General features: G+C 39.7%; 1 protein-coding gene across 4 annotated transcripts in view; it reads right to left on the minus strand.

The window, feature by feature from the left end:
• Window positions 1–23,576, minus strand: part of ect2 (epithelial cell transforming 2) — a 40,184-nt gene that overhangs the window by 14,515 nt on the left and 2,093 nt on the right. For 2 of the 4 annotated variants that reach the window (XM_041041214.1, XM_041041212.1), the window contains exons 4-20: window positions 20,531–20,623; window positions 17,994–18,176; window positions 17,285–17,374; window positions 16,119–16,226; window positions 14,372–14,445; window positions 12,363–12,493; window positions 11,178–11,293; window positions 10,784–10,846; window positions 9,933–10,158; window positions 8,821–8,945; window positions 7,083–7,202; window positions 6,916–6,984; window positions 6,223–6,333; window positions 3,916–4,012; window positions 3,575–3,656; window positions 2,335–2,413; window positions 787–906 (exon numbers count right to left, since the gene is read on the minus strand). In XM_041041214.1, the coding sequence (XP_040897148.1) occupies window positions 787–906; window positions 2,335–2,413; window positions 3,575–3,656; window positions 3,916–4,012; window positions 6,223–6,333; window positions 6,916–6,984; window positions 7,083–7,202; window positions 8,821–8,945; window positions 9,933–10,158; window positions 10,784–10,846; window positions 11,178–11,293; window positions 12,363–12,493; window positions 14,372–14,445; window positions 16,119–16,226; window positions 17,285–17,374; window positions 17,994–18,176; window positions 20,531–20,623 (1,887 nt within the window). The remainder of the gene's footprint in view (window positions 1–786; window positions 907–2,334; window positions 2,414–3,574; window positions 3,657–3,915; window positions 4,013–6,222; window positions 6,334–6,915; window positions 6,985–7,082; window positions 7,203–8,820; window positions 8,946–9,932; window positions 10,159–10,783; window positions 10,847–11,177; window positions 11,294–12,362; window positions 12,494–14,371; window positions 14,446–16,118; window positions 16,227–17,284; window positions 17,375–17,993; window positions 18,177–20,530; window positions 20,624–23,576) is intronic. The other 2 variants (XM_041041215.1, XM_041041213.1) reach the window with 1 other exon arrangement.

A 23,576-nucleotide genomic window follows, 5' to 3' on the forward strand; every position in this document is an offset into this window, starting at 1 on the left:
GCTTAAAATGCAGAATTCAGGCATGGTCACACCAGAAAGTGGCACAGCAAAATTTATTTGGGTATGTTTGGAAAAGATGTCTCTAGAAGACTGGTAATGAAGAAGATGTAGCGACTACTCACAGAGCTATCTGGTGAACAAGCTTTGTGAACTATTAAGCTTACAAGTAGAAGAGGTCATATTTCTACTACTGTTTATGTCAGTTGCATGTTCGCAATCTTTCATACTCTATACTGTCCACACTGTGGACAGCTGATTGCTATGTTTATATGTCAGGGAATGGGGATGTGTAGGGTGTGTGAGGTTGCCCTGGATATGTCATAAATATTTCTCTGATTTTTATTTTTTTTTCTTGGGGGGCTAGAAGAAAGAATTGCTGGATTTTCTCTTGAAATTGCAATGAAGATCATTTAGCAACTCAAAAAAGTGGGTTTGGTATGAAGTTCTACCAAAGCATTCATTTCTTTTAGCATATAAGCTGTAATGGAAACTGAAATCTGAGGCTCGAAGATAACAAAGCTCAACTCACAGTGAGGGTGTCATTCACGTTTACTCTGTTCCTGTGAGTGGATCAATTAATTGATTTTGCAGTGAAGTCTGACTGTTTTAAATGTTGAGTGACCAGGTCTTCAAAGAACAACTTCATATTTATAGTTGAAAGAAGGTGAGGAATCAAGTAGAGGCTAAAGATCACATCACATGACTGTGGTAAAACAGGTGAGTTATGTGTAAATATATTCTGTGCCAGATGGTCAAAAGTTTATTAGTGTTCATGTGCATTCATACCTCAAGGCAGTCATTGAAGAGGAAGAGCGTGACATGTTCTCCGCGGTCACATGGCTGGTCTCCCAGGGCGATTGTTTCTACTCGGCAAACCAGACTGCGATGTGAGGACAGCAAGTTGGCCTGCACAGCAGAAAGCAGACAAAGCCAGTCATATTACGTTTTGCTGTTTCTAATGAAGTTAACACCTTTCTGTCAGTACTCAGTATGTCAACCCTTCCATTGTTCTGATGTTTCTCTGTGGGAAAAGTACATCAAATTATACTGATTATATATTTAATTTAAACTTGATTGTGCTGTTTATCCATATATTTGTAGTGTTGCTACATGATGTACATGAAAAAATTCTGCAAGATTTGATTTATTTTGATTGTTCTTTAGCCACAGACTCTCTTCTACTTCCAGGTGCCACAGAAACTTGTATATAATGTGATATGTTTTGCTCTTTAAGGTCTGGAGAAGGCGCACATGTTGAAAGGTCATCTCATGGAATAAAGTCTGTGCTGCGAAACTGTCAAAGTGCTCCCACATCTTTAGAAGTATTTTAGCTTGTTCTCTGACTAAAATGGCTTCAGAAAGTATTCAGACCCCTTCACCTTTCCCGAACATTCATCTGTTGTACATTTAATTGTAAATGGAAACAAATTTAATTCAATTTAATTTTAAAATCTACAAGCTCTGCACCCAGCTCTATCTGATTGCAGGGGAAGCACCTGTGTACTGCCTTCTTAAAGTCTCTGCACAGTGGGACTGTCACTTCTTATTCACACATTCATTCAAATGTGGGAGAGAAAAGTAAATTTTCAAACTTTGGAATTGTTTCTCTTGTGATCCAACAGAAGGTGCTCTGAAATCATTCCAATAAACTGTGTCATTTCAAATTTGTTGGAACTTAAATTTTGGAGACTGCCCTACTCCACAGATGTTCTATGGGGTTAAAATCTGGGCTTCAGCTGAGCCACTTCAAGGACAGTCAGAGACCTGTCTCCAAGCCACTCCACTGTTTTCTTGGCTTTGTGAACTGGGTCATTGTCATGCTGAAAGGTGAACAGTCGCCCCAGGCTCAGGTCAGAATGCGCTCTGGAGCAGATTTTCTTCAAGGACTTCTCTGTATTTGGAGAAGCACCCCCACTGCATGATGCTGCCACCACCATGGTTCATCAGAGGAATGGTATTAGCCAGGTGTTTCCCTGACAAAGTGCTTCACGCAGGACTTCACGGCCTTGTGTCCTGACATTCAGTGTGTGTGCCTTTCTAAACTATGTTCAATCATTTCAATTTGTCACAGGTGGACAAGGATAACTAAAGCAAAAAGGATGCCCCTGAGCACAGCAAGGGGTCTGAATACTGCTGTACAGATAAGATTTTAGTTTTCAACTATGGTATGACTGATCTGTAAACAGTCTATAGTAGGTCTATTTTAATGGACAACGTGCAGAGCCTTGTCATTTCAGTTAGTTTTGTCATGTAGGATAGCATGAATAAAACCTACACACACACATCTACACAACCACAGACAGCAGTTACAACAATTGTAGTCCTCAAACTTACAGGACAGCCATCAACTTCATAGACAACATCAAAGATCTGCTTCTGGCCTTCAGTCTTCCTCTTGTCTTCATTGATGTGACTGGTTGGGAAGAAAGGAGAGGGGACATTAGGGACTGGAAGAAAATAATGTTGTTGTTCATCTCAGTACTGCTGTTACAACTGGCCAATAAATCAGTTCATTGACCTACAAGAAAAACAACAACAATTTCAATAATAATAAGCGGCCTCAGTTGTTTGTAAACCACAGGGTTACTGCTGTTTATTACCCCTAACATATTTTATGTATTTCCAATGTGTTTAGTTATTTGAGATGTAATGCAGTGTTCATTATCAAACTTTTACACACACAGCACACAACCAGAGATTGTTTGTGAGAGACATGTTTACAGTTTGGTTTAGGAGAGGGGTGGTGCCTGGGTAGAGCATGCAGGAGGCAGGATAGTCATCAACACACCCCCTCACCTGCTATGAATTCTTCATGACAATAACCTGCTCTATTTACACACTGGTTCAATAAGACATTACATGGACTTCGCACTAAGGACCTGGTAGGGCAAAGTCCATTTAGTGTCCAGTTCAAGTGATTTGGACATTTGTGTTCACAAATACAGCTCCTCTGGGTAATATTTAGAAAGGTTCAGGGCACATGTGTGAAAGCATCAGCCTGTAACATTTTATACTGAGTCATGTAATTATCTGAAGATCATTAATGGAGCAAGTAGCCATTAGAAGATGGTGAACTGTGGCCATGAAGGGATGAACATGGTCAGCAACAATACTCAGACACACTGTGACATTCAGACCATGACTGATTGGTATTCAGGTCCAATGTGAACCAAGGAATCATTCCTCACACCATCACACCACCACCACCAGCCTGGACTGTTGACACAAGGCAGGTTGGGACCATGGATTCATGCTGTTGACTCCAAACTCTGACCCTACCATCTGCAGCCTCAGCAGAAATCTAGATCCATCAGACCAGGCTACGTTTTTCCAGTCTTCAACTGTCCAGAATAAGCAGGTGTTCGGGTTCGTGGTGAGTGTTTGACAAGCCTTAAAAATCCTTTTGCTAAATCTTGGCCCAACTCACTATGAATGTGTCAATCATTCCAAGTTGAACCCACATAATGGTCGAGGCTTAGGACGATGGGCGAGAGTTCACATGAAATGATCGTTTGATCATTTCCAACACCTGTTTGATCATCGCAATAGAAAGGGTAAGGTCACACCAACTCACGTCATGACTTCTTTCAGAGAATCAATTGCTTTCTCCAGTGTTATCTTGTCAGGGTTGTCATCTGATGTATGTTTCTTTATGTCTGCAATGGTGGAAGAAAGGGAAAGTTTGGAAGAAAGCACACAGGCGGGAAGAGATGAAAATCATGTAGAGAAAGGTGAGCAGAAAAGAAGAGAGGAGAGAGGAAATTACAGACATGTATTGACAGGACATAGGAGGCAGATATGGAAGGAGAAAGATAAGGAGAAAAAGACAAGGTGAGCTGTAATTAGAACAAGAAATGGTTTCTCTCTTTGCTGTTTTAACAATCGGGTGTGTGTGTGAGAGTAAGTGTGTGTTACCGTTAAGAAGAAGGGCCACACTAGGCAGTCTCTGTACTGGTCTGATGAGCAGCTCCACCAGTGTCTGCCTACCACACTCTGGCTTGGCTTGGTTGATCTGTAAAATGAAAGCATTGGTGTGAAGTGTTTGTGTTTGCACTGCATTCCCACCACTTTACTCACTTTATCACTACTTAATGCTAACCACTATCAGGAAAACCATACTAATACTGGGTAATTCCCCGTCTGCTTTCAGTTCTTCATGTCATTGATTCCAAGATGTTGGAAACCTTCCTTTGAGATTCTGCTGCATGTTGACATGATTCATCAGATCATTTCTGCAGATTCATCACCTGCACATTCAAGCTGCCAATCTCCTGTTGTACCACATCCCAAAGATGTTCTACTGGATTCTGGTCTGGAGACTGGGGGAGGTCACTGAAGTTCACTGAACTCACTGTCATGTTCATGAAACCAGTTTGAGACATTAGCTTTGTGCCATGGAGCATTATCCTGCTGGAAGTAGCCATTAGAAGATGGTGAACTGTGGCCATGAAGGGATGAACATGGCTGAGACTGTGGCATTCAGATAAACATGACCACATTACAGGTTTTTTTTTTTGTTTGTTTGTTTTGTTTTGTTTTTTTGCACCATTCTGAGTAAAATCAGAACAACATATAGTTGTGTGTGAAAATCTCAGGAGATCAGCAGTTTCAGAAAGACTCAAACCAAAACACCTGACACCAACAATCATGTCACGGCCAAAGTCTCCTGCCCTGTATCTGAATGACTGCACACACAGCACTGCTGTCACTGTTTATTGGCTAATTGGATAATTGCATAAATACGCAGGTGTGCCTAATAAAGTGCTTAGTGAGTGTATGATGAACAAAATACAGCATAACATATGGTACTGTATCAGCCCTGCAAAAGATGCTGTAAAACCGGGTTACTATGATTATGCAGGTAATTTGAGCAAACATTCACACGCACTGTAGTAACTTAGTTACTGTAAATATCAGTATACATGCAGCAGGTCAGTAGTCAGACCTACTGCATGTATACTGCAGCAGGTCAGTAATCAGATTTCCGCCCAACTCCAAGCCCATTAAGAACTTACTTCCTTCCATCCCACTGATCAGCTATCGCAGCATTACTCCCCCTGCCTGAAATCTTTTGTCCCACATATGCGAACTTATAAAAAGCCCATTACAAACCAAAGCCTAAAAATCAGCTTTCTCCAGGAGAAATCCAGTTGGGAAATCAGGTTCGTCCAACCCTTGCCCAGATTATGGAAACGAGGTTTCTTATTTACATGACATCTAAGAAATCCTCTTGCTTGAGTATGCTGACTGTACCACTGTATCTAAACTGCATGTAAAGGCACTGATGCATAAACTTTCCAATAGTAGAGGGCCAACAGTTCTGAACGCTGGGGTCATGACCCCCCAGGAGGAGATAAATGAGGGGTCACATAAAGCGATAAGAAAGAAAAACATATTTCTGTCACATACAACTAGGTTTATTGTTCTGACTTTAGCCATTTTTTTTGTAAAATACAGCTTAGATTCCCCTCTGAAAGGCCTTCAAATGAAATTCTGCCAAACTGTCCAAAGTAATGCCAAACCTGGGGCATAGGGATGTCACAAAAACTGATACTTGGGAACCAAGATGCCAAAAATCCGGAAAAAGAAAGTGTCATTAATTTTATATCAACACTATGTTGTCATAATTTTCAAATCCTGAAACGTTAACATTAGTGGCTGCGAAATGCGACAGCTGGCATCTGTTGTGACAATGTTCCCCAAACAATGTTCACAAAGACAAACATATCGAGTTCATGAGCTGGACAGGCGACAGGCATTACTGTTCAGTCTGTCAAAACAGAACGCTGACCTTTTAAATGAACACTTACAGTGTGTGTGCGTGTGTGTGTGTTAGCACATTGTGTGTGCAGCAGTCTGTTATTACCTGCCTTTATCTGTGGTGTCAGATTTGATTGAGAATCATGGAATATGAATAGCATCGGTAGCGACTACTAAATTTCTGTTATGGTGACATGCTTACTGCAACAAGTGAGTTATTTCATTTTTAAGGGATCAACCACTGTTCTAAACTGTGTCGCAGAGTTAATGTACATTGTCTTATGCTGACTGACAAAGCTGCAGTTTGTGGTGTTGCTGTGAAGTACTGTTATATTTCAAAAGGTTTTCCCGTTTTTGTTTTTCTTAGTCACCGCTTGCAGGTCTCTTATTAAAAATGTATCTGTGCGTGAAATTCAACAGCCAGGCAAACACACACATGCAGTAGAAATGCAAAGGTCATACCTTCAGAAAAGCATGAAAGCGTGGCTTTTGTTTCTCACACCGAACAACGGTCTCCTTGCTCATTTCAAAGAAGTTGATAAAGGGTGGGTAGGCCTTCACCAGCTCTTTAGACTGGAAAGAGAAGATGAAGACAGGTCAGAGGCATCAAGAGGAAGTTCCACACAGATAAAACACCCAGTCTTGTATAAATGGATGATAAATAAAAACAACCCAACCAATGATGATATTCAATAGAGCATAATGCAAAATGTCCCTGAAAACTGATCATAAGCCATTCAGGCACTGTTTTAGTCCTGCATGTAAAGACCTGCCCAGTTTAGTAATTTACATGTGCTGGTCAAAAAACTGTAGGCACAGAGACACATTTCAGTCCCCATAAGCATGTAGTGGTCCACTCAGGTAGACACAGGGATACCATACTTAATCAATGGCTTTGACCTACTACAGCTGTCAAAACTGACTACTTCTAATACTAATCTGACTCCACTTTTATGCTAATTTTATTTCAGCAAAGCAGAACAACTTCTAAATTACATACTGAACAACAGTGTTATCCTAAGAGTCTCCTACAGATAAGTGTGTAACAGCGACAGCATGAATAACCATGTATGTATGTACATTCTTGTATAAACATGCAAATATCTATGGAAAAAACATCAACAACTGCATATTAACGGATTTGTTTGAACTCACGTATTTGAGAATGATGTCTCCGACGCTCTTCTCCTCTAACCAGTCAGTCAGGAGTTCCTCAAGGTCACTCTGATGAACGAAGCATCATGCATAGAAAATAAGAGGTCAACAACACCAGTGCAAAAAAATTACGCCTACACAATCATTTGGTCATTTGGACATAATACCTTTATTCTGGTGTGAACCTCGTAGATGTCTGGGATGCTGCCAAATATCGTCTTAAGTTCTTCCTGAGCCAGGATGGGTCCGCCCACCTGCCCCTCCTTTTCCAGTGGATGTTTGAAGAGCTTCACATACAAACAGATATGAGAGAAGTGCACAAACATACATACAGACAGAACTAACATGTTACACAAAGTCGCACAAAAATCTAAACATTAAAAAGAAATACTCTCTAAATGCTTTCAAAGCGAGTTTGCTTAAACCAAAACAAACAGGTTAGATGTCAAAGCACCATAACGCAGAGCCACTTAAGAAGAAAAAAAAAATAAAACAGCTAAACTGAGACCATGACCTTAAACTACAAAGTACAGATCTTCACAGGTCCCATTAGCATATAGTAGTAACAGAGAACTAACCAGGGCCATGTCCAGATTCTATTCTAAATCATAATAAATTGGATCAGGCTCAGTCTACTACAGTGTGGTGAGTTAGTGTTTAAATCTTATTATTATTTGCATTTACAGATGCAAATCAATAAATAAAACAATGTCACATATAGTGTGGAAAACATGGATTATGTAAACCCAGGATTACACAAGTAATGATTATTTTTGCAAAAAGGAGTGAATTAACATGAATCATGATCACATACTGTACTATGTTAATATTCATAATGACAGGGAAATCTTTCAGGATATTCTGAATTTTTAACAGCATTTATTATACTATTAATATAAATAGCCGCTGCTACATAACTAGCCAAATAAATAGCCTATAAGTAGCCTAAAAATTATAAAAGTTTTTGGGCTCTTTTTCAACATCACAATTGATTATTTATTTTTGACAAGCACCATTTGTGGGAGAAAGCAGAAAAAGCCATAATACCACAATTTTAATTTAACCTAAATTCAACCTGCGTAATGTTGTGTCATGTTGAAAAATGAAGTCTAATTAATCTACCAAGTGCTGCCCATCTGAACATGGGCTGAAACTATCTGTGTAACTGTGAAAGTGATAAAGGAGCATGGATTGTCTATGAAATAGGCAGTAATCAACAGCACTACAGCTCATGCCAAGCAATGTCTGGTTTATGGAGTCAGCCTCAACTGTGTTTTCTTTTGATAAATGGCACAGTAGTGGACCCACAGCAGAATTATTAAGGTGATTTTAGCAGCATGCCATGAGGTAGTTTTTAGATTCAAGGCAGAGAGCACCAAGGAGCTAACCTTATATTCCCAGATTTAGTTAACCAGTCAGCTTTTTATGAGGACAAAGAACAGTTAAACCCAGTAGAATACAACAGAGAAGACAGATTACAAGAGAGGCAGATGGCAAAAAAAAGAGGAAAGATGTTTGAGGCAGAAAAAGACAGACAGGGAAAGAAAGAATGAATGACTGAATGAAGCAACAACAAAATGGAGGAAGCTTAAGAAAAACAGCAACGAAGAGAAGCAAAAAGAGTGAAAGACTTTGAAGGGGAGGGAGACAGAGAGAAATGGTCAGGCAGGTCGTTTTCTCCCTCACTGGTCAGCTGTCTGACTCTCTGCTGGGACCAACTGATAAGACGGGCCAAGTAAGAACAAGCTTGAGCACGCACACACACGCGCACACCCACACGCACACACCCTTAATGGTTGTAGCTTAGCCTGAGACTGATGTCAGAGGCAACCGACAGGCCAACCTGTGAGGGAGTGTTAGAAATGTGCACATCGTGCAAACACACACACAGACACACACAGCTACCTGTAGGATGGTGCTTAAAATGTCTACATAGTTGCACTCAGTCTGGTAGAGCTCCTTGGAGACCTGCCACCTGGCTGACTGCTTGGACACAACCGGAGTCGAGATCCTGGAAGGTTTCGCGCTCTCTGGAGTAACAAGACAGGCAGAGAAGACAGAGAGCTTTTAATACTGCATTGAAGCACGGGCACTGCCAGGTGTCCGTCAACAGGCTGAATCAAAACAGCTAACTATACTGAATTTTCTGGAGTCTTCCATCATCTGTGCAAGATGTAGGAAGACGTCGTCTGGGCTAAAATGGAACCATCAGAGCCCAACCCAAATCAACAGTCTCTCCTGTCTACTACGTCACTGTGGTAGACATTTTTAACATAAGGTCACAAGGAAAAACATAAAATAGGAAATAAAACATGTAGCATAGTGAGAAACAAAGAAAAACAACAACACCAGCTGCAAATGTCAGATATAACTAAAATTAAACAACAACAAAAAGTTACACAGAAATCCATGTTTTATATTAAGCCCCCTTTAGTAAGCATTTTCATAGTAGGCAAACGCGTAAATTATTTTCAAGGTGCTTCGTTTTCAGCACACTGAATACAGCACCTGTGCTGTCAGGACAGGTGACACTCTTGTCTGAACTAGTCCATGTTCATGCTTGAACTTCACAACACTCACAAAACAAAAACTAAATTGTGAAAGTTTCCTGGGTAAAACTGATGTGACTTAACAATATCAGCACACTCCTACTATTAAAGCAAACACTGACCTGCAGAAGTTCTTGGCTGCTGCTGCCCTTCGTCTGGCTGCTTAAGGGTTCTTGTACTCAGGTATGACCTTTTCCTCCACTCTTCCCTGTCTGTCCTAACCCTCCTTTTCCTGTTTTTCTTCCTGCTTACCATCCTGTTCCCGGTAACTGTATTGTCTCCTTCGCTCTCTGAACCATTTCCTATTCTGTGTTCTTGAATGAAGAAGGGTTAAACTTGTTACTATTCTCTTATAAAGAGGAGGGAATTAACCATAACACACTGCAGAAGAGAATATCCTTTAAGGAAAATGGGTTTTTTGGTTGTATCAAGCATGTGTTTTCCAGTCCCCCATTATTTTCCTCTCACCTGTCAAGGCCTTGCATGTCTCAGGCGTGTTAGAGATGTCAAGCAGAGAGCCCATGGACAGGGAGTGCTCTGCTGATGGCCTTTTGCGTGGTGGAGGGAAGGGGGAGATCTCTGTCTCTTTGGTGAGCTGAGCCAGAGTGTCCCTCAGACGCCGACGCTTACGATTACTGTTGGGGGTCGTGAGGGACAGGAGGGACACTGCCTTCTTCATGGCTGGACTGTCATTCTGAAGTACCAAGGGACAAAAAGAAATATATGAGGACAATATCAATACAAGATTTAAAAAAAAGGAAAAAAGAAAAACCTTTTGTTTAAAAGTGAGGAAGATACATTGGAAATGTCATACTATATTTATATACTGTATTGATATATAAATCTTGATGCCGGGTTGTGTGATACTGTTGCTCCGATTAAACTGGATCTTGAGCTCAAGTGTGCTGTGCAACAGATGCAGCAATTCCAAAATGTTTAAAATATGTTTTACGGGTACGGTAACTTGATAAAGACGTCCACTAGGAAAAGTCCCTCAAGGCACCTTTGGAAAACAACAATGATGGAGTGAGTTTACTGGAGAAGCAGGTTTTTCTTTTTGCCCGAGTTACACCAACTTTTTCTTTTCCTCCCGACACTTCCATCATTTTGGTCTGTGTGCACACACTGAGAATTGGTTCCTGTATTTCTGACACTGTCTGAATTTTGCTGCAGGCTGCTTTTGGTTCAAAGCTCAAAATCAGAATTCCCTGTTTGGAAACAGGGAGGACACTCCAAGAGAAACCTATCTCAGTTTTATTCAACACCTGAAATCAGTGTTTTTGATCATACTATACTGACATCACCCATCATACTCTCACCTTTTCGTAGAGGTACATGGACTCTCCAGCCCGAGCGTCCATCTGAATGCTTCCCCAGAACCACTGCCACAGAAAAGAGAAAGGTGTTTTCACTGACCACTGGACCAGAAAAAAAAAAGATTTCTGATAATATAATGGCTAAACCACCACTCCATCTTAGAGTTTATTCATATGCTAGAAGAGGAAATCTATAATTGATAGCCCTCTCTGACAGCACAGGGAGAAAGAGAGGGAGAGCAGAGACTGTATCGACTGAGGTTTAACCTAAAAGAAATCCTGATCAGATGATCATTAGGCATTCTGTTTAGGAGGAAAACACTGACAGGAATCATTATTTTTTCCTCTTGTACCCATTGTGTGTGAACAGAGAACATGAAAAAACCTGAAGGCCTACCTCCTGTTTGACCACAAAGAGTCTCTTGGAGGGAGTAAATGGCAGCTCCTTTACCGAGTTCTCCTCCACCACCATGTGTGTACAGCTTTCATCTCCAACCTCAAGATAACGGCCACCTTAGACACAGAAAGACAGGGAGATGATTTTCAAAAAACTACATATATATGCACACACATTCAGTCCAGACAGAAAGTGTTTAGTTACACATTTGTGTGAACTTCAGACTCAGTATGAAATTAAACAATGGATACTGTCCAGGTTAAGTAAATATAAACAGAGCAGTATGCAACCTTTTAAAACATAGTGCCTAAAGTTTAGGGGTTCACAAGTAGTTGAACAGTTACACATGAAGCGAATCAATATCATCACAGTTAATATTTAGAGGAAAATCCTCTGCAGTCAATAACTGCATAAAGTCACTGCATGCTTTATATCTTCCCCAGTGATGCTCTACCAGACCTTTACTGCAGCCACCTGCAGCTTTTTTTTTTTGTGGGGTCTCTGCTTTCAGTATGGTCTTCAGCAGGTGGAACACATGCTCAGTAAAACTGAGTATAACTGAGTATGACTTTTTTTGGTTTTGGTTGCCATGTGACACATGCAGACACAGCAGTATCTCATTTCCATTTTTCATCATTGCTGGGGACTTCAATCATGCAAATTTAGACTGTTTTGCCAAGAATTCCACCAACATATCAAGTTTGCTACAAGAGAAGAAAATAGGCTGTGTAACTGCCCAAATACTGGGTCTGGAATATATACACACACACACAACTATTTTCAAAATGGATCAGCTTTCCTTATGTCTGTGTTGAAGTGAGAATTGACCATTAACTAAACCCGTTCCCCAAACATCAACTGTCCAATTATAGCTTAGCAAACATAAGTGCAGAGCAGGTCAAACTGTGGGTTTCCCTGCATGATGAAACCATCCAATAGATCTCTAGTAAGAATGCTACTCATTATGTGGTGCTATTTTTTTTTTAACCACTGTTCTAAACCCACAAGAATTCAAGTGTAAACTCAATAAATAAACAGTGTCTCTGTCTGCTGTAGCATAAGTAGCCAGGTCTGCATGCGTGGCTAACTAGCTGACTACAGGTGATTTAAACCAAAACCAAATTAAGAAAAAAAAGAACTACAACAGAGATACTAAAACAGATCCCTGTGTGCTGCAGCACTGACCGTGTTTAAGAGTCCTCTCCTCCATGTTGGCCTTCTCTTCCTCTGAGAAACCCAGAAAACTGAGGATGCAGTCCTGGAAGGGAGGAACTTTGAACTCCATTCGAAATTCCTCTTCTCCTGCATGGAAGTGCCTTAACACATGAGGGTGAGAGAAACAAGGTTATCTCAAACCGCACCATCATTTCTACAACTGGGATTGTGTTGCTTTTAAGATTCCCACACACAAAAAACCCTGGTAAATATGCGAGGTCATACCATTGTTTGTAATTGTTGGATGCAAAATAAATATTATTTACTGTAATTTAATATTAAAGAGAAAACCTATAATTTAGTAAATATCCTAGAGGGAGTAAAAATGAACAAGCTATACAAAAACTATTAAATTGCAATTTAATAATAGTGTGCAATTGAATCAATAATTCTAAACATGTAATAACTCCAACAATAATAAAATGATCTAATGTTATCATGACTGAGAACCATATGAATTAAAACATCTTATGTATAACATGAAGATCCCTTCAATGTTTTACTTATGTAAAATTACCAGTTTGCCCCTCAAACTGTGCTCAATAATCCATAATGAAACAGTCAAAACATGTTTTTAGAATTTTTTCAAAATTTGTTAAAAATACAAAACTTAAATCTGTTACATAGAGACAAGTCAAAATATGTTCAGTGTCGTGGTCTAAACATGAAATATCTCAGCTCTTTTTTCACTTGAGGGACCTTTCACCCTGTAACGTGGGGCTTCACAAAAATTCATTAATAAGAATTACAACCTCGTGATTGTACACCCACACCAAGCAGTCATGTTGCAGTTTACATCCATGTCCGTCCAGACTTGTACAACATATCTAGTGAAAACTTTGAAGGAATTTAATAAAAGATTTAAAAAAAGGATTAAAAAAATCAAGACTATTTGGTCATACTCAGTGTATTAATTCTTTAGTTATGGCCAAGAGCATGTCCATGACCTCTGACCTCCAAAATCGTATCAGCTCATCCTTGAGTCCACATAAGTGTTTGAGCCAAATTTGAAGAAATTCCTTCAAGGCGTTACTGAAATACTGGAGCAAGCACAAGCCTAATGGTGGCAAAAAAACATTGTCCAGCCTCTTCAGAGTTTTTCTTTGGCTGTGTATGGAACCGTCTACTAACATACTACCTTCAATATACTGAGCGAGTATACACTACTTAGTGAGTACGTACTGCATTCTTCCTACTAAATGAAGGATTAAGTATGCCATTACCATGCTGCCCATTCACACTGAAGTATACAGCCAATATCCCAAAATGCATTTCACACCAACAACTGGCGGGGATTTTAAAGCAGGCTAAAAGCTGTTTTAATTTTTGCTCATTTTACATTTTGTAGCACAACTTACATTTACGTAGTAACAGAATATGTGTTAACTAGATCTATATTTGAAGCCTGCTAAATTCAGCACAAATTATTTTTCCTGAGGTACTTAGTCCGTGCATGAAAGTTCAGCTTCCATCACTGAAATCGACCTGTAACGGCGTTATCAGCTAAAGAGAAGACGTCTCACTCTGCTGGAGTTGCTGGAAGTACAGCTTGTGATTTTCCGCAGTCCACCTGCAGCTGCACAGCAGTGTTAGGTGTGAAGTTACTTTCCTCACAGACGATCTTTCACTGAATACAGATACTGTACACAAAGCACACAACAGCTAAGTTTGACTTTGGCATACAGCAACAGCTGATATAACCTGCTTCTGCTTGTCACTATGACGAGCAAGGCAGGTTAACAATGAGAAGCTGCTGCCTGAATGTTTTATTCACTGCTCTTTGCTAAAGATAAAGAGAGTTCAAGTCAGAGCTTAGAGAATCTCTGTATTTTGTTACCAACGTGGACATCAAAATTCCTCACACCGGTGCACCCAATTAACTTTTCACATTCACACACTCTAATTTTCATTTGCATATAAAACGCAAGTTTCAACAGCACAATGGTTCACAGACGTTCCTTAAAAGATTTTCAACTCACACGTCATCTCTTCTCTCCCAGGCCTTATGGATCCATGATGGAGTGAGGATGGGCGTCCCCAGGGACACTGCCAGCTGAGAGATGAGGGCACAATAAGACACAGCAAAGACAGAGGAGGGAAACAGAACACGAATGAGTAAATGTGCAACCAAGAGATGAGGTAGACAGAGGGAGACATAATAACACAAAGAAGGGCCTGACATTTATCTCAGCACAAATTTATCACAATAAGACCTTCAAATAGTTCCACTGTCAACACTCAGGCTGTTTTTATTACTCCTGATTACCCTGTCACTCACTACCAACAAACAGTTTCCACTTTAGACACAAACAGTGTGTAGGCTCCGTGGAAACAGATTCTCCTCTCTGCTTTTTTAGTCAGCATCACACTTTCAAATGGAAAACAGCCTTGACTGCATGTCACAAAGCCAACAAGTTCTTGCTGCTTTTTGTCTTGTTCTGCTAGAACAAAATATACACGCCACAAGACTCTGAGGAGGAAAAGGGGAGGAGGTGGTGAGGTGAAAAAAACTGAGAGAAGTGAAAGACTTCCACAAGACTTTCAAGAGGAAAAGGGGAGGTGGTGAGGTAAAAGAAAAAGGGAAGGCAGAGACTGAGAGGAGGGAGAGAGAAAGGGAAAAAAAATAGTGAATATCATTGCCATAGATGATTGAAAGAAGTACAGCATCAATCATCTGTTCATCCATGTGGAGAAAAGCCATGAGAAAGATGAGTGCCAATCCATTCATCCATCCATCCCTTTATCTCTATGTATCCATATGGATGAGGCCATGTGCCGAACCCAGTTTTAAAAAAAGATCCAACTGGGAATTAAATTACCCCTCATCACTAATAAATCACTGGGTTTGTGACGGAAACTTTCTTAACATGACAAAGTGCTGCTTCCCTATTGATTTGTTGTATTTTGAGTTGGTGATGTTTCAGGTTTTGGCATCTTCATTTCGGTTTCACACTGATCTCTGTTTCAACTTCTAGTATGTGTTTCTGCGTCAGCACTATTCTGATCTTGATGGATTGTTAAGATTTTGGGCAGTGCTGCCATTATTTTCTATACGCCGGCCTGCCACCAAGAGTGAATACAAACACGACAAACATTTATTTTGCTATTTTCCATTCTTTTTTTTCTGCCAGTGTCCTGATTAAGAGCTCTTTTTTGTATTTTAGCTGTCAAATGTACTGAATAGAAATGGAACACACACACACACACGCATGCACACATACACACAGACACTAGGATAAATGAATAATCCTGACAAAAGAGAAAGGGCTTTAATTATTCCACTAATTTCATAGAATATTGGACTATTCCTTCTCAGCAGTTGTCCACATTGGGGTTAGGGGAATAAATATCAAATATTGATGATTTATTCATGATAGTTTTGTTTGCCATACAAAAGCTGGAAACAATATTATGATTGCAATTATCTTCATATGTCGCAATGTGCATTTTAGGTCTTATGCCTTAATGTCTAAACATTTCCAGAGATTTAACAATTCAAAATAAAGTATTAATTAATTGCTATTATTACAATTACACATTCTATATAAAAGATTTAAAAACAGATATAAATATTGAACAATATTGCTCTGCCCTACTGCACCGTGGAAGTAATGTCAGATAAAGAGAGTACAATGACTGCAGGATCAGCATAAACAAACAAAATAAAACAAAGTAAAGTAAAGTAAAGTAAAGTAAAGTAAAGTAAAGTAAAGTGAGTAAACATACTTTGTATTTCTCCCCATGAGTGGAGTAGGCGATGAGATGAGTGACCTTGGTGCTGAAGTCTTTCCGGATGGTCCCACCCATGTGATGAACCAGATTCACCAAGTTCTTCTACATGAACAACAAGAAAGACCACACGTGAGCTCAGCGCAAACACAGAAAATAATTAGTCACTGTATACCTGATACTATAACAGTCCCTGATCAGATGATGTTAGCAAGCATGGTAGATGATTTCCACATACTATGTGTGCCATGTATATGAGGTATCACCTGTAAGTGTAACATTATACAGTAATAAGCAGCAGAAGTATGACCTGCACTGAGCTACTTTGTGCTGGCAGAAACATTCTGACTGTGTCCCCCATCGATAGTGGATTTTTAAGGCAGGTAACATTATATTGATATTTCAGACTTTGCAAAGTTTTTTTTTGTTTGTTTTTATATAAACAATTAACTTCTTATTATGGATTTGTGACCAAGAGACATACCGAGCAGAGCTGCATAATTATAGATAAAATGATATAGTGAATCATGGTCAGCATTGAGATCACAATTCTCTCATCATTCGTGAGCCACATATTCTTTTTTCTTCATGATTATAAGAGCATTACATGTTTTCTTTAGGAAGATGGAAAAGCACTGTGATCATTACTGAAATGTGAGGCCCATCAGCTTTGCACAGCCAGGGTACCTGTTTCTCACAATGTAAGTGATAAATGTAAACATTATGTAATATGCAGTATCATCTAACATGACAGTGCAGACTGAGGTCATTGTAAGCCTCGATTATAATCCTTTTTCAGTAGCCAGCTGTCTAATAAATCAACCTTTTGAGGCTTCAAACAGGAATGGAGGCGTGTTTATTTATTCCTCCCCCGGACTACAAAGACTGTGCTGCAACCAAAAATAAGCCGGAGACAGTAAAAGAAAAAAATGAGTGACAAACTGTTTAAAAGTTGCAGACAGCAGCTGCATTTCATAATCTATATGACTCATTTTGCTTTTTATTTTTACCAGGACACACACTTTAGATTTGTTTTCAAATCTTCCCTATCTTCCTGTGAACACACCACCATGTGGTGTAACGCAGTTCTGTCATTTGTCGAAACGGCTTATGGAGAAAAGGAAACACTTGGTTTAAGTTAATTATTAAGTTAACAAACTCACCATTTCCTCTTTGTTCCTGAAGCCGGTGAAACACAGCGACAGGTTGAGCATGGTGGTGGAATAGAGAGGACGGCATGAAAATTGCAGAGGCTGTGGTGAAGGGGAAGGCAAATTCAATAGCAATTAATATGCTGAAATAAATACAATTTTCCATTTTAATGTCATTTTGTCCTTTAAATACAACTGCAGTTTATGACATGTATTAATAACTTGTTGGCACACCATGATGCTCTGCATTATAAGTCTAAACCTGCATATATGTGTGTGCCGTCTTCAGCGGACAAGTATGCAGAGTGCTGTCTTGTTGATAGCATCCACAGTCAGGACATACTGTTCATGTCCAACATTAGCATCCTACGTGACGTCTCTATCAGACAGTTCAGCAGTCAAAGGCAGCTTCTCTTCAGCATCCCCTTCAGAGCCATAATGCATTTTCTGCATCCTGCTTTCTGAAATCAAGGTTCATCTCAGGCCTGCCTCTTGGTGGGTCCTCCCCACATGACAGACAGACAACCATATTTCCCTGAGCTAATAATTTCAGGGTGAAGCTAAAAATGTTGCTACTGAATTCCATGTTAAAAACACTGAGGAGGCCACACTTTGGAAAAAGGTGGAGAAATTTAATTACTTCTAAACTTCATAATTTCTGTGAATCTGGTCTGGGACAGACCTTGACTTAAAATAAATATGCTACGACTCAGTAACTTACTTCTTCCTTTGCAGCACAACGCAGAACAACCGGAGGTCCAATGATGCGATTGTCACGTTTGTAGAGGTAGCTGTAGTCAGGAGAATCAAAGTTCGTGAGGACAAACACTGTCTCAAAATCAGTGTTCTCTTCATCTCCAAACTCCTGGACGTTGTCTGTCATTATGCACGGGGTGTTGATGTCCTGAACAGGAAGAATACAACAACATGGAGTAATGGAGCAATGCAACATTTAGAAGTGCACAATTTTTACATTACAGAGGCTTTCTAGGCTTGTTAGAGAGGCTGTCAGTGATTAGTTAGTTAATTTCATTTTAAGTAGATTTTCTCTGTAATGAGAATAAAATAAAAAACTTTTTCCCCACTGAGACTCACAAATCTGTAGTTTTCATTTTCATTTTCAAAACTGCATTAGGCAGCCACTTTGAGGGAGAACTCTACCTCAATCAAACCATCACACACGTTTGATATATTAAGGCCTTACTGAGTTGTTATATTGGCAAACGCAAGTCCAATATTGACTTTGTTTCTGTTTTGATCCACAAGTGGAAACACTCCATGTTCTCCATGTGGATTTTCTAAAACCGCTGAGCACCACTTCCTGTAGTTCATTAAACAGTGCATATGTTGAGGACCATTGTCATCCATGAAATAGGCAAGTTAGTGTATTTGGGGTTGAGTCAGCATACAATAGCAATTGCAGTGTTTTTCAGACAATAATGGAGTTCTATGGAACAGAGAACTAAGATATATCAGGCCTTGAATACATAGTTCTGTACTTTTAAATAGGATCACCCTTGATATTTTCATAGCACTGTTGTCAATAAGAAAAATACTGAATCACCAAGTTTTCATGGTGTTCAAAACTATTTTAAAACCAAATATTTGTATCATTCTAATGACCTCGTTTCTCGCTGAAATGTAAGCCAGTAAATACACAAATATATACAAATCACAAGAGGCAGTAACCAAACCATGACTGATTCCAATTAGACAATTTGGCACCGGGAAGCTGCTTTTAAAGAATTTCAGTGAAGTGAATTTTCTCCCTGTCAGTGTACCGAGGTTGGGGGAGCTCTTAATACTGCAGACATCGAATATCCATGAAAAGAACTGCAGACAAAACTGCAGTACACAATTATTCACTCTTATATACAGTGAACACAATCATATTCTCTCTCTCTACCATACAGCAGAAAAATGCTCAGTGCTGCATGGAAACAATCACTTCTGCCCTCTCAGATGAGAAAACGTGTTACTCTGACTCGGGGTAGAGTTGTTTGAATAAATGGCTTTGATACCAGAGCGCAAAAAATGAAATCACAGACTAGCTGCTGGGCTGGAAGTGCAGGAGAAGTGAAATTACTGTAAACCCACCGTAAAAACAAACTACCTCAGAGAAATGTGTTCCAGGACACAGGTACAAGAAGTGAAGAGGCAACAACAGAGTGACACACACAGAGTTAGAAACCATGTTTGTTATTACAATGTTAGGATCCACACTGCTTTGGACACCTGTGTGTTAGAGGAATAATTTAACATTTTGGGAAATATTCTTATTTGCTTTCTTTCTAAAGAAGAGACAAGCAGACCAACACTAATATAAGGTCTGTGTTTTAAATTCAAAGCTGGAGTCACTGGCCTGAAGCGGGGGGGGGGGGGGGGGGGGGCAGCTTGTCTGTCCACAATTAAAAAAATACACCAATTCTACAGATCACGACTGAACGCATTAAATCTCATTTGTGCAACCCACCGTATTTCCTCATATAAACACTGGCAGTCAATTAAAAGCAAGATTGTGGCTTTTAATAGCTAGCTGCACAAAGGCCAGCCCCCATATACAAGCCTGGGAAAAAATAATGTGTCATATAATATGCATGCCAGTTAATAATATACATTTCTACCACTTTCATTTGATACATTCAACAATATTATCATGCTCTTTTCAACACTTTGTTGTTCTGGATTACTCATCTAAAGCACATACAGGTGTTGAATGTACTACAGGTGTATTTTTGAATTCTAAATTAAGACATAAGCCTTTACTGATCTTCTAATCTCACTCCCAGAGAGAAAGCAAATTTTAATATTCCACAAAATGTTCAACTATTTCTTTAAGAGGAAATGTCACTCAAAAATCAAAGCTTCTCAGATGCATTGCTATTGATCACACTTCAAGCCCTACTTAATGAACAAACAGATTTTAGTGGGACTGTTTGCAACTCTAACCTTGGTATTAGCAGCTGGAAGTTGGCCATTTTTAAATGCCATGAAATCCTTTGAAATGACTTTTAATATTACACCTCAGCCTAGAAAGCTGCATTGACATTTGAGTGCAAATCTCTGTTAAAGAGCGAGCATCAAGTATCACATCACTTAAATTCACATATTCACCCACAAATCAAGCCATCATCAGTGAGCTGGCCATGCACAGTAATTGAGTAAGTACCCAGAGTGAATTAAGACTCATGCAGCACCTCCCAAATTTTCTATCAAAGTGACAGACAGTCATACACACAGGCAGACACTGTACTGTACCATAATGACTATAGATTTTATCATCATTTTCTCTTCGGCACCCGCCTCGCCTTCTCTTATCTTTACCACCGGTACCTCCATTACTCTGATGGCCTGTAAAAACCAACCAGGATGAAGTTCATGTTAAACACTGGTAAGCAAAAGAGGATTGAGAGAGAATGAGAAACAAAGAAAGAGTAAAAAGAGAAAGCCAGAGACAAATTCATACAAGTTCACCTCACATGAGGACAGAAGTGAGGATGGCTAGGTTTAGGGATGAAGGAAGGAGGAGGCAAGGAAGAGATGGGGTGGGGCCGGTGTCCTTGCAAAGTCTAAAGACTGTGACTTCAAACAACTATCAGGCTCCAGAGGAGGTAGGCTGGGGAGGAGAAGAATTTTCTGTTAAAAATTAATATAAAAGTTCAAAGCTGTTGGGAAGGAGGAGAGGAGGAAAAGAACAGGACAGGACAAAAAGGCAAGGGGACGTGAAGAAATGGTGGGGGGGCCTCCTTTTCTGTGGGCTGACTGAGCGATGGCGGTGGGCGGTCAGGCAGACAATCGGGAGCTCTCTGATGGAGCTGTCGGCAGATGTCTTTGGATGTGGCTGTGCTGCAGATTGGCAGGGAGAAACAGATGATTTAAGCAGGAAGCCTTCAGAAGTGACAGGGGCTCAGGAGACCTGGGAAGGAAGTCATTCTAGCAGCACTTAATCTGCTGCCACACCTCCAAATCACCTTCACATGGCACCACTCAAAGACACAAAACTAGATGCTGCTTACTGGAGCACAAACACGAATGCACTGATAGATACGTAAATATCCTCATGAAAATGCAACACATTTTGACACAGTGTTATGCTGCGGGTTTCAACAGCCTGATCAGGTGCACTGTTGTTTGTTAAAAGGAAATATAATATTATCCCAGGGTTTTCTTGGTTCTATAGTGAGCTCCAGTCCTCACTAGCAGTGTTTTTTCTGTTCACAAAAAAAAAATACACAAATTTGCACCTGGGTTAACAATGATCATGGTATTAGCTCAAAATAAGAGTTGACAATTCTAAGAGAATAATAGTGGTCAATCAAAAACCCTAGACCTGTGTCCACTTATGGCCGATTTAAAGCTTTGGACAGGGAAGACAGCCTGTGTCAAAATCCTGACAGTGTCAATGTGAATACTGCTACAACTCAAATCTACGCACCACCAGTTACACCAGACCAGAAATAACACACACACTGGTGAGCTGGTGTAAATCTAAACATATTCAGCAGCTTGAAAAAGTGAGTCCGCTCGCAGTTTATTGGTTGGAGGTTCTATCCTGGGCTCCTTAGGCAAAACACCAGTGTGTGAGTGAAAAGCCAATTATAAAGCACTTTGTCCATTAAGGCAATAAAGTGCCACATAAGTGCAGTCCATTTACCATTTATATCAGTAATTCAATCTTAACTTGATAATTGTGAATTGGAGCCAGCAGTATTTGGATCAAGTATCTAATGAAAAAGAAGGTGCATCAGATTAAAAGATTCCCTTTGGAGTTTTCTTGTGAACAAACAGAAGTTACATTTACATTCAGTGTTGTTCACTACAACACATTGTGTGTCTCTAACAAATGTACTGCATGCGTTTCTTTCTCGCAAAACATTTGCTAAGCCAGTTTTTTGAAAGCCAGCATTGTTCTCATGTTTGTTTCGCTGCTTTTCCCCTGTCTTTGCTCAAGCAGTGCTACACATGTTGACGTGTTACCGCCAAAATGAATGTGAATCGCATCCCACGTGATGCCTGTGCTTGCATAGACCAAAGCTAGTGATGCATTCAGGCACCCCACAAGTTCTTTTTCCTCTCGGTTGTTAAACACATGCAAACAGTTTGTGAAAAGATCTCTAAGCTTTGTGGAGTTATGTAGAGAGCTCACAATTATGTTGCCGTTATGTTGTGTTGCTGATATCATAGTCAGGAAGGGGAGAATGGCTAGAATGTAAACACACCAGCCACAGCCAGCAGTTCACAAAAATCAGAAGTCACTTATTTCTGTGCAGAAGCTACACCTAAATAAGGTAGGTTGTGAGGGCAGCCAAATATTACGCCCAAACACCCCTGTATTAGCATGCCTTATCTCCACAGACAGACAGGTGTGTGTGTTTGAGAGAGAAAGAGATTAGAGGAAAGTGTGTGCACTTTTCCATTAAATAAACTTACTCGAGCACGCACCTTGACAATGTTACTAAATGAAGAAATAAAGCCTGGTTTCTTTTGTAGGCTTAACAAGCTTCCAAGTGCGGCAATTTATGTTGACTGGCTATTAACAGATTAATATGCATACACAATATGTATATACATTATAAATGAGAGGGAAAACCCCACATTTCCCCAAACATTTAACTGCAACTGGGTCTGGAAATGACTTAACAACAAACAAGCAGCTATGATGTCCGTGTGGAATTTCTCAATTGGAAACTGAAAAAAGCCCAATAACAATAGTTGCTGCAATCAAACATCTTGTTTTTTCCAAAATTCAATGGTGTTCACTTCAGTATCATATAAAACTAAGGAAAAGTAGCACATTAGCACAACTTAAAAGATAAGAGCCCAAGGCCATAACTCTTATTTTATTTTAGCAACAGTTAAAAAAACATAACTGAATAAATAAATGAATGAATAAATAAATAACTGATTATGTGGGGGTTATTGACTTTTCTTTTAACCGATCTGCTGACTAATTATCACAGCGCTGGTTTAAATAAATAAATATCTATTAATGTCTATGAATTATCTGTTTATTATTAGTGTTTTACTGTTTCACATCTGTGTTGCTATATTTGAATGAGCTCTTGCTGTTTATCTTTCATAGTTTTGATTGTTCATTGTGTAATGTACATGAAATGTCCATATTGTGGGGGAGGACGTCTTATCTGGAGAAACTAAAGACTGACTACTGACCAGTTAGTTCCTCTGACACAGGACCTTTTCTTAACATTAGCCATTGTCAGAAAATGAAAAAAACATAACATCATAATTTGTGTAACCATCCACCTCATTTCAGACATTGCAGCTGCCTGAGATAACAATCATG

This window comes from Toxotes jaculatrix, chromosome 6, assembly GCF_017976425.1.
Source record: "Toxotes jaculatrix isolate fToxJac2 chromosome 6, fToxJac2.pri, whole genome shotgun sequence".
NCBI lineage: Eukaryota > Metazoa > Chordata > Actinopteri > Toxotidae > Toxotes > Toxotes jaculatrix.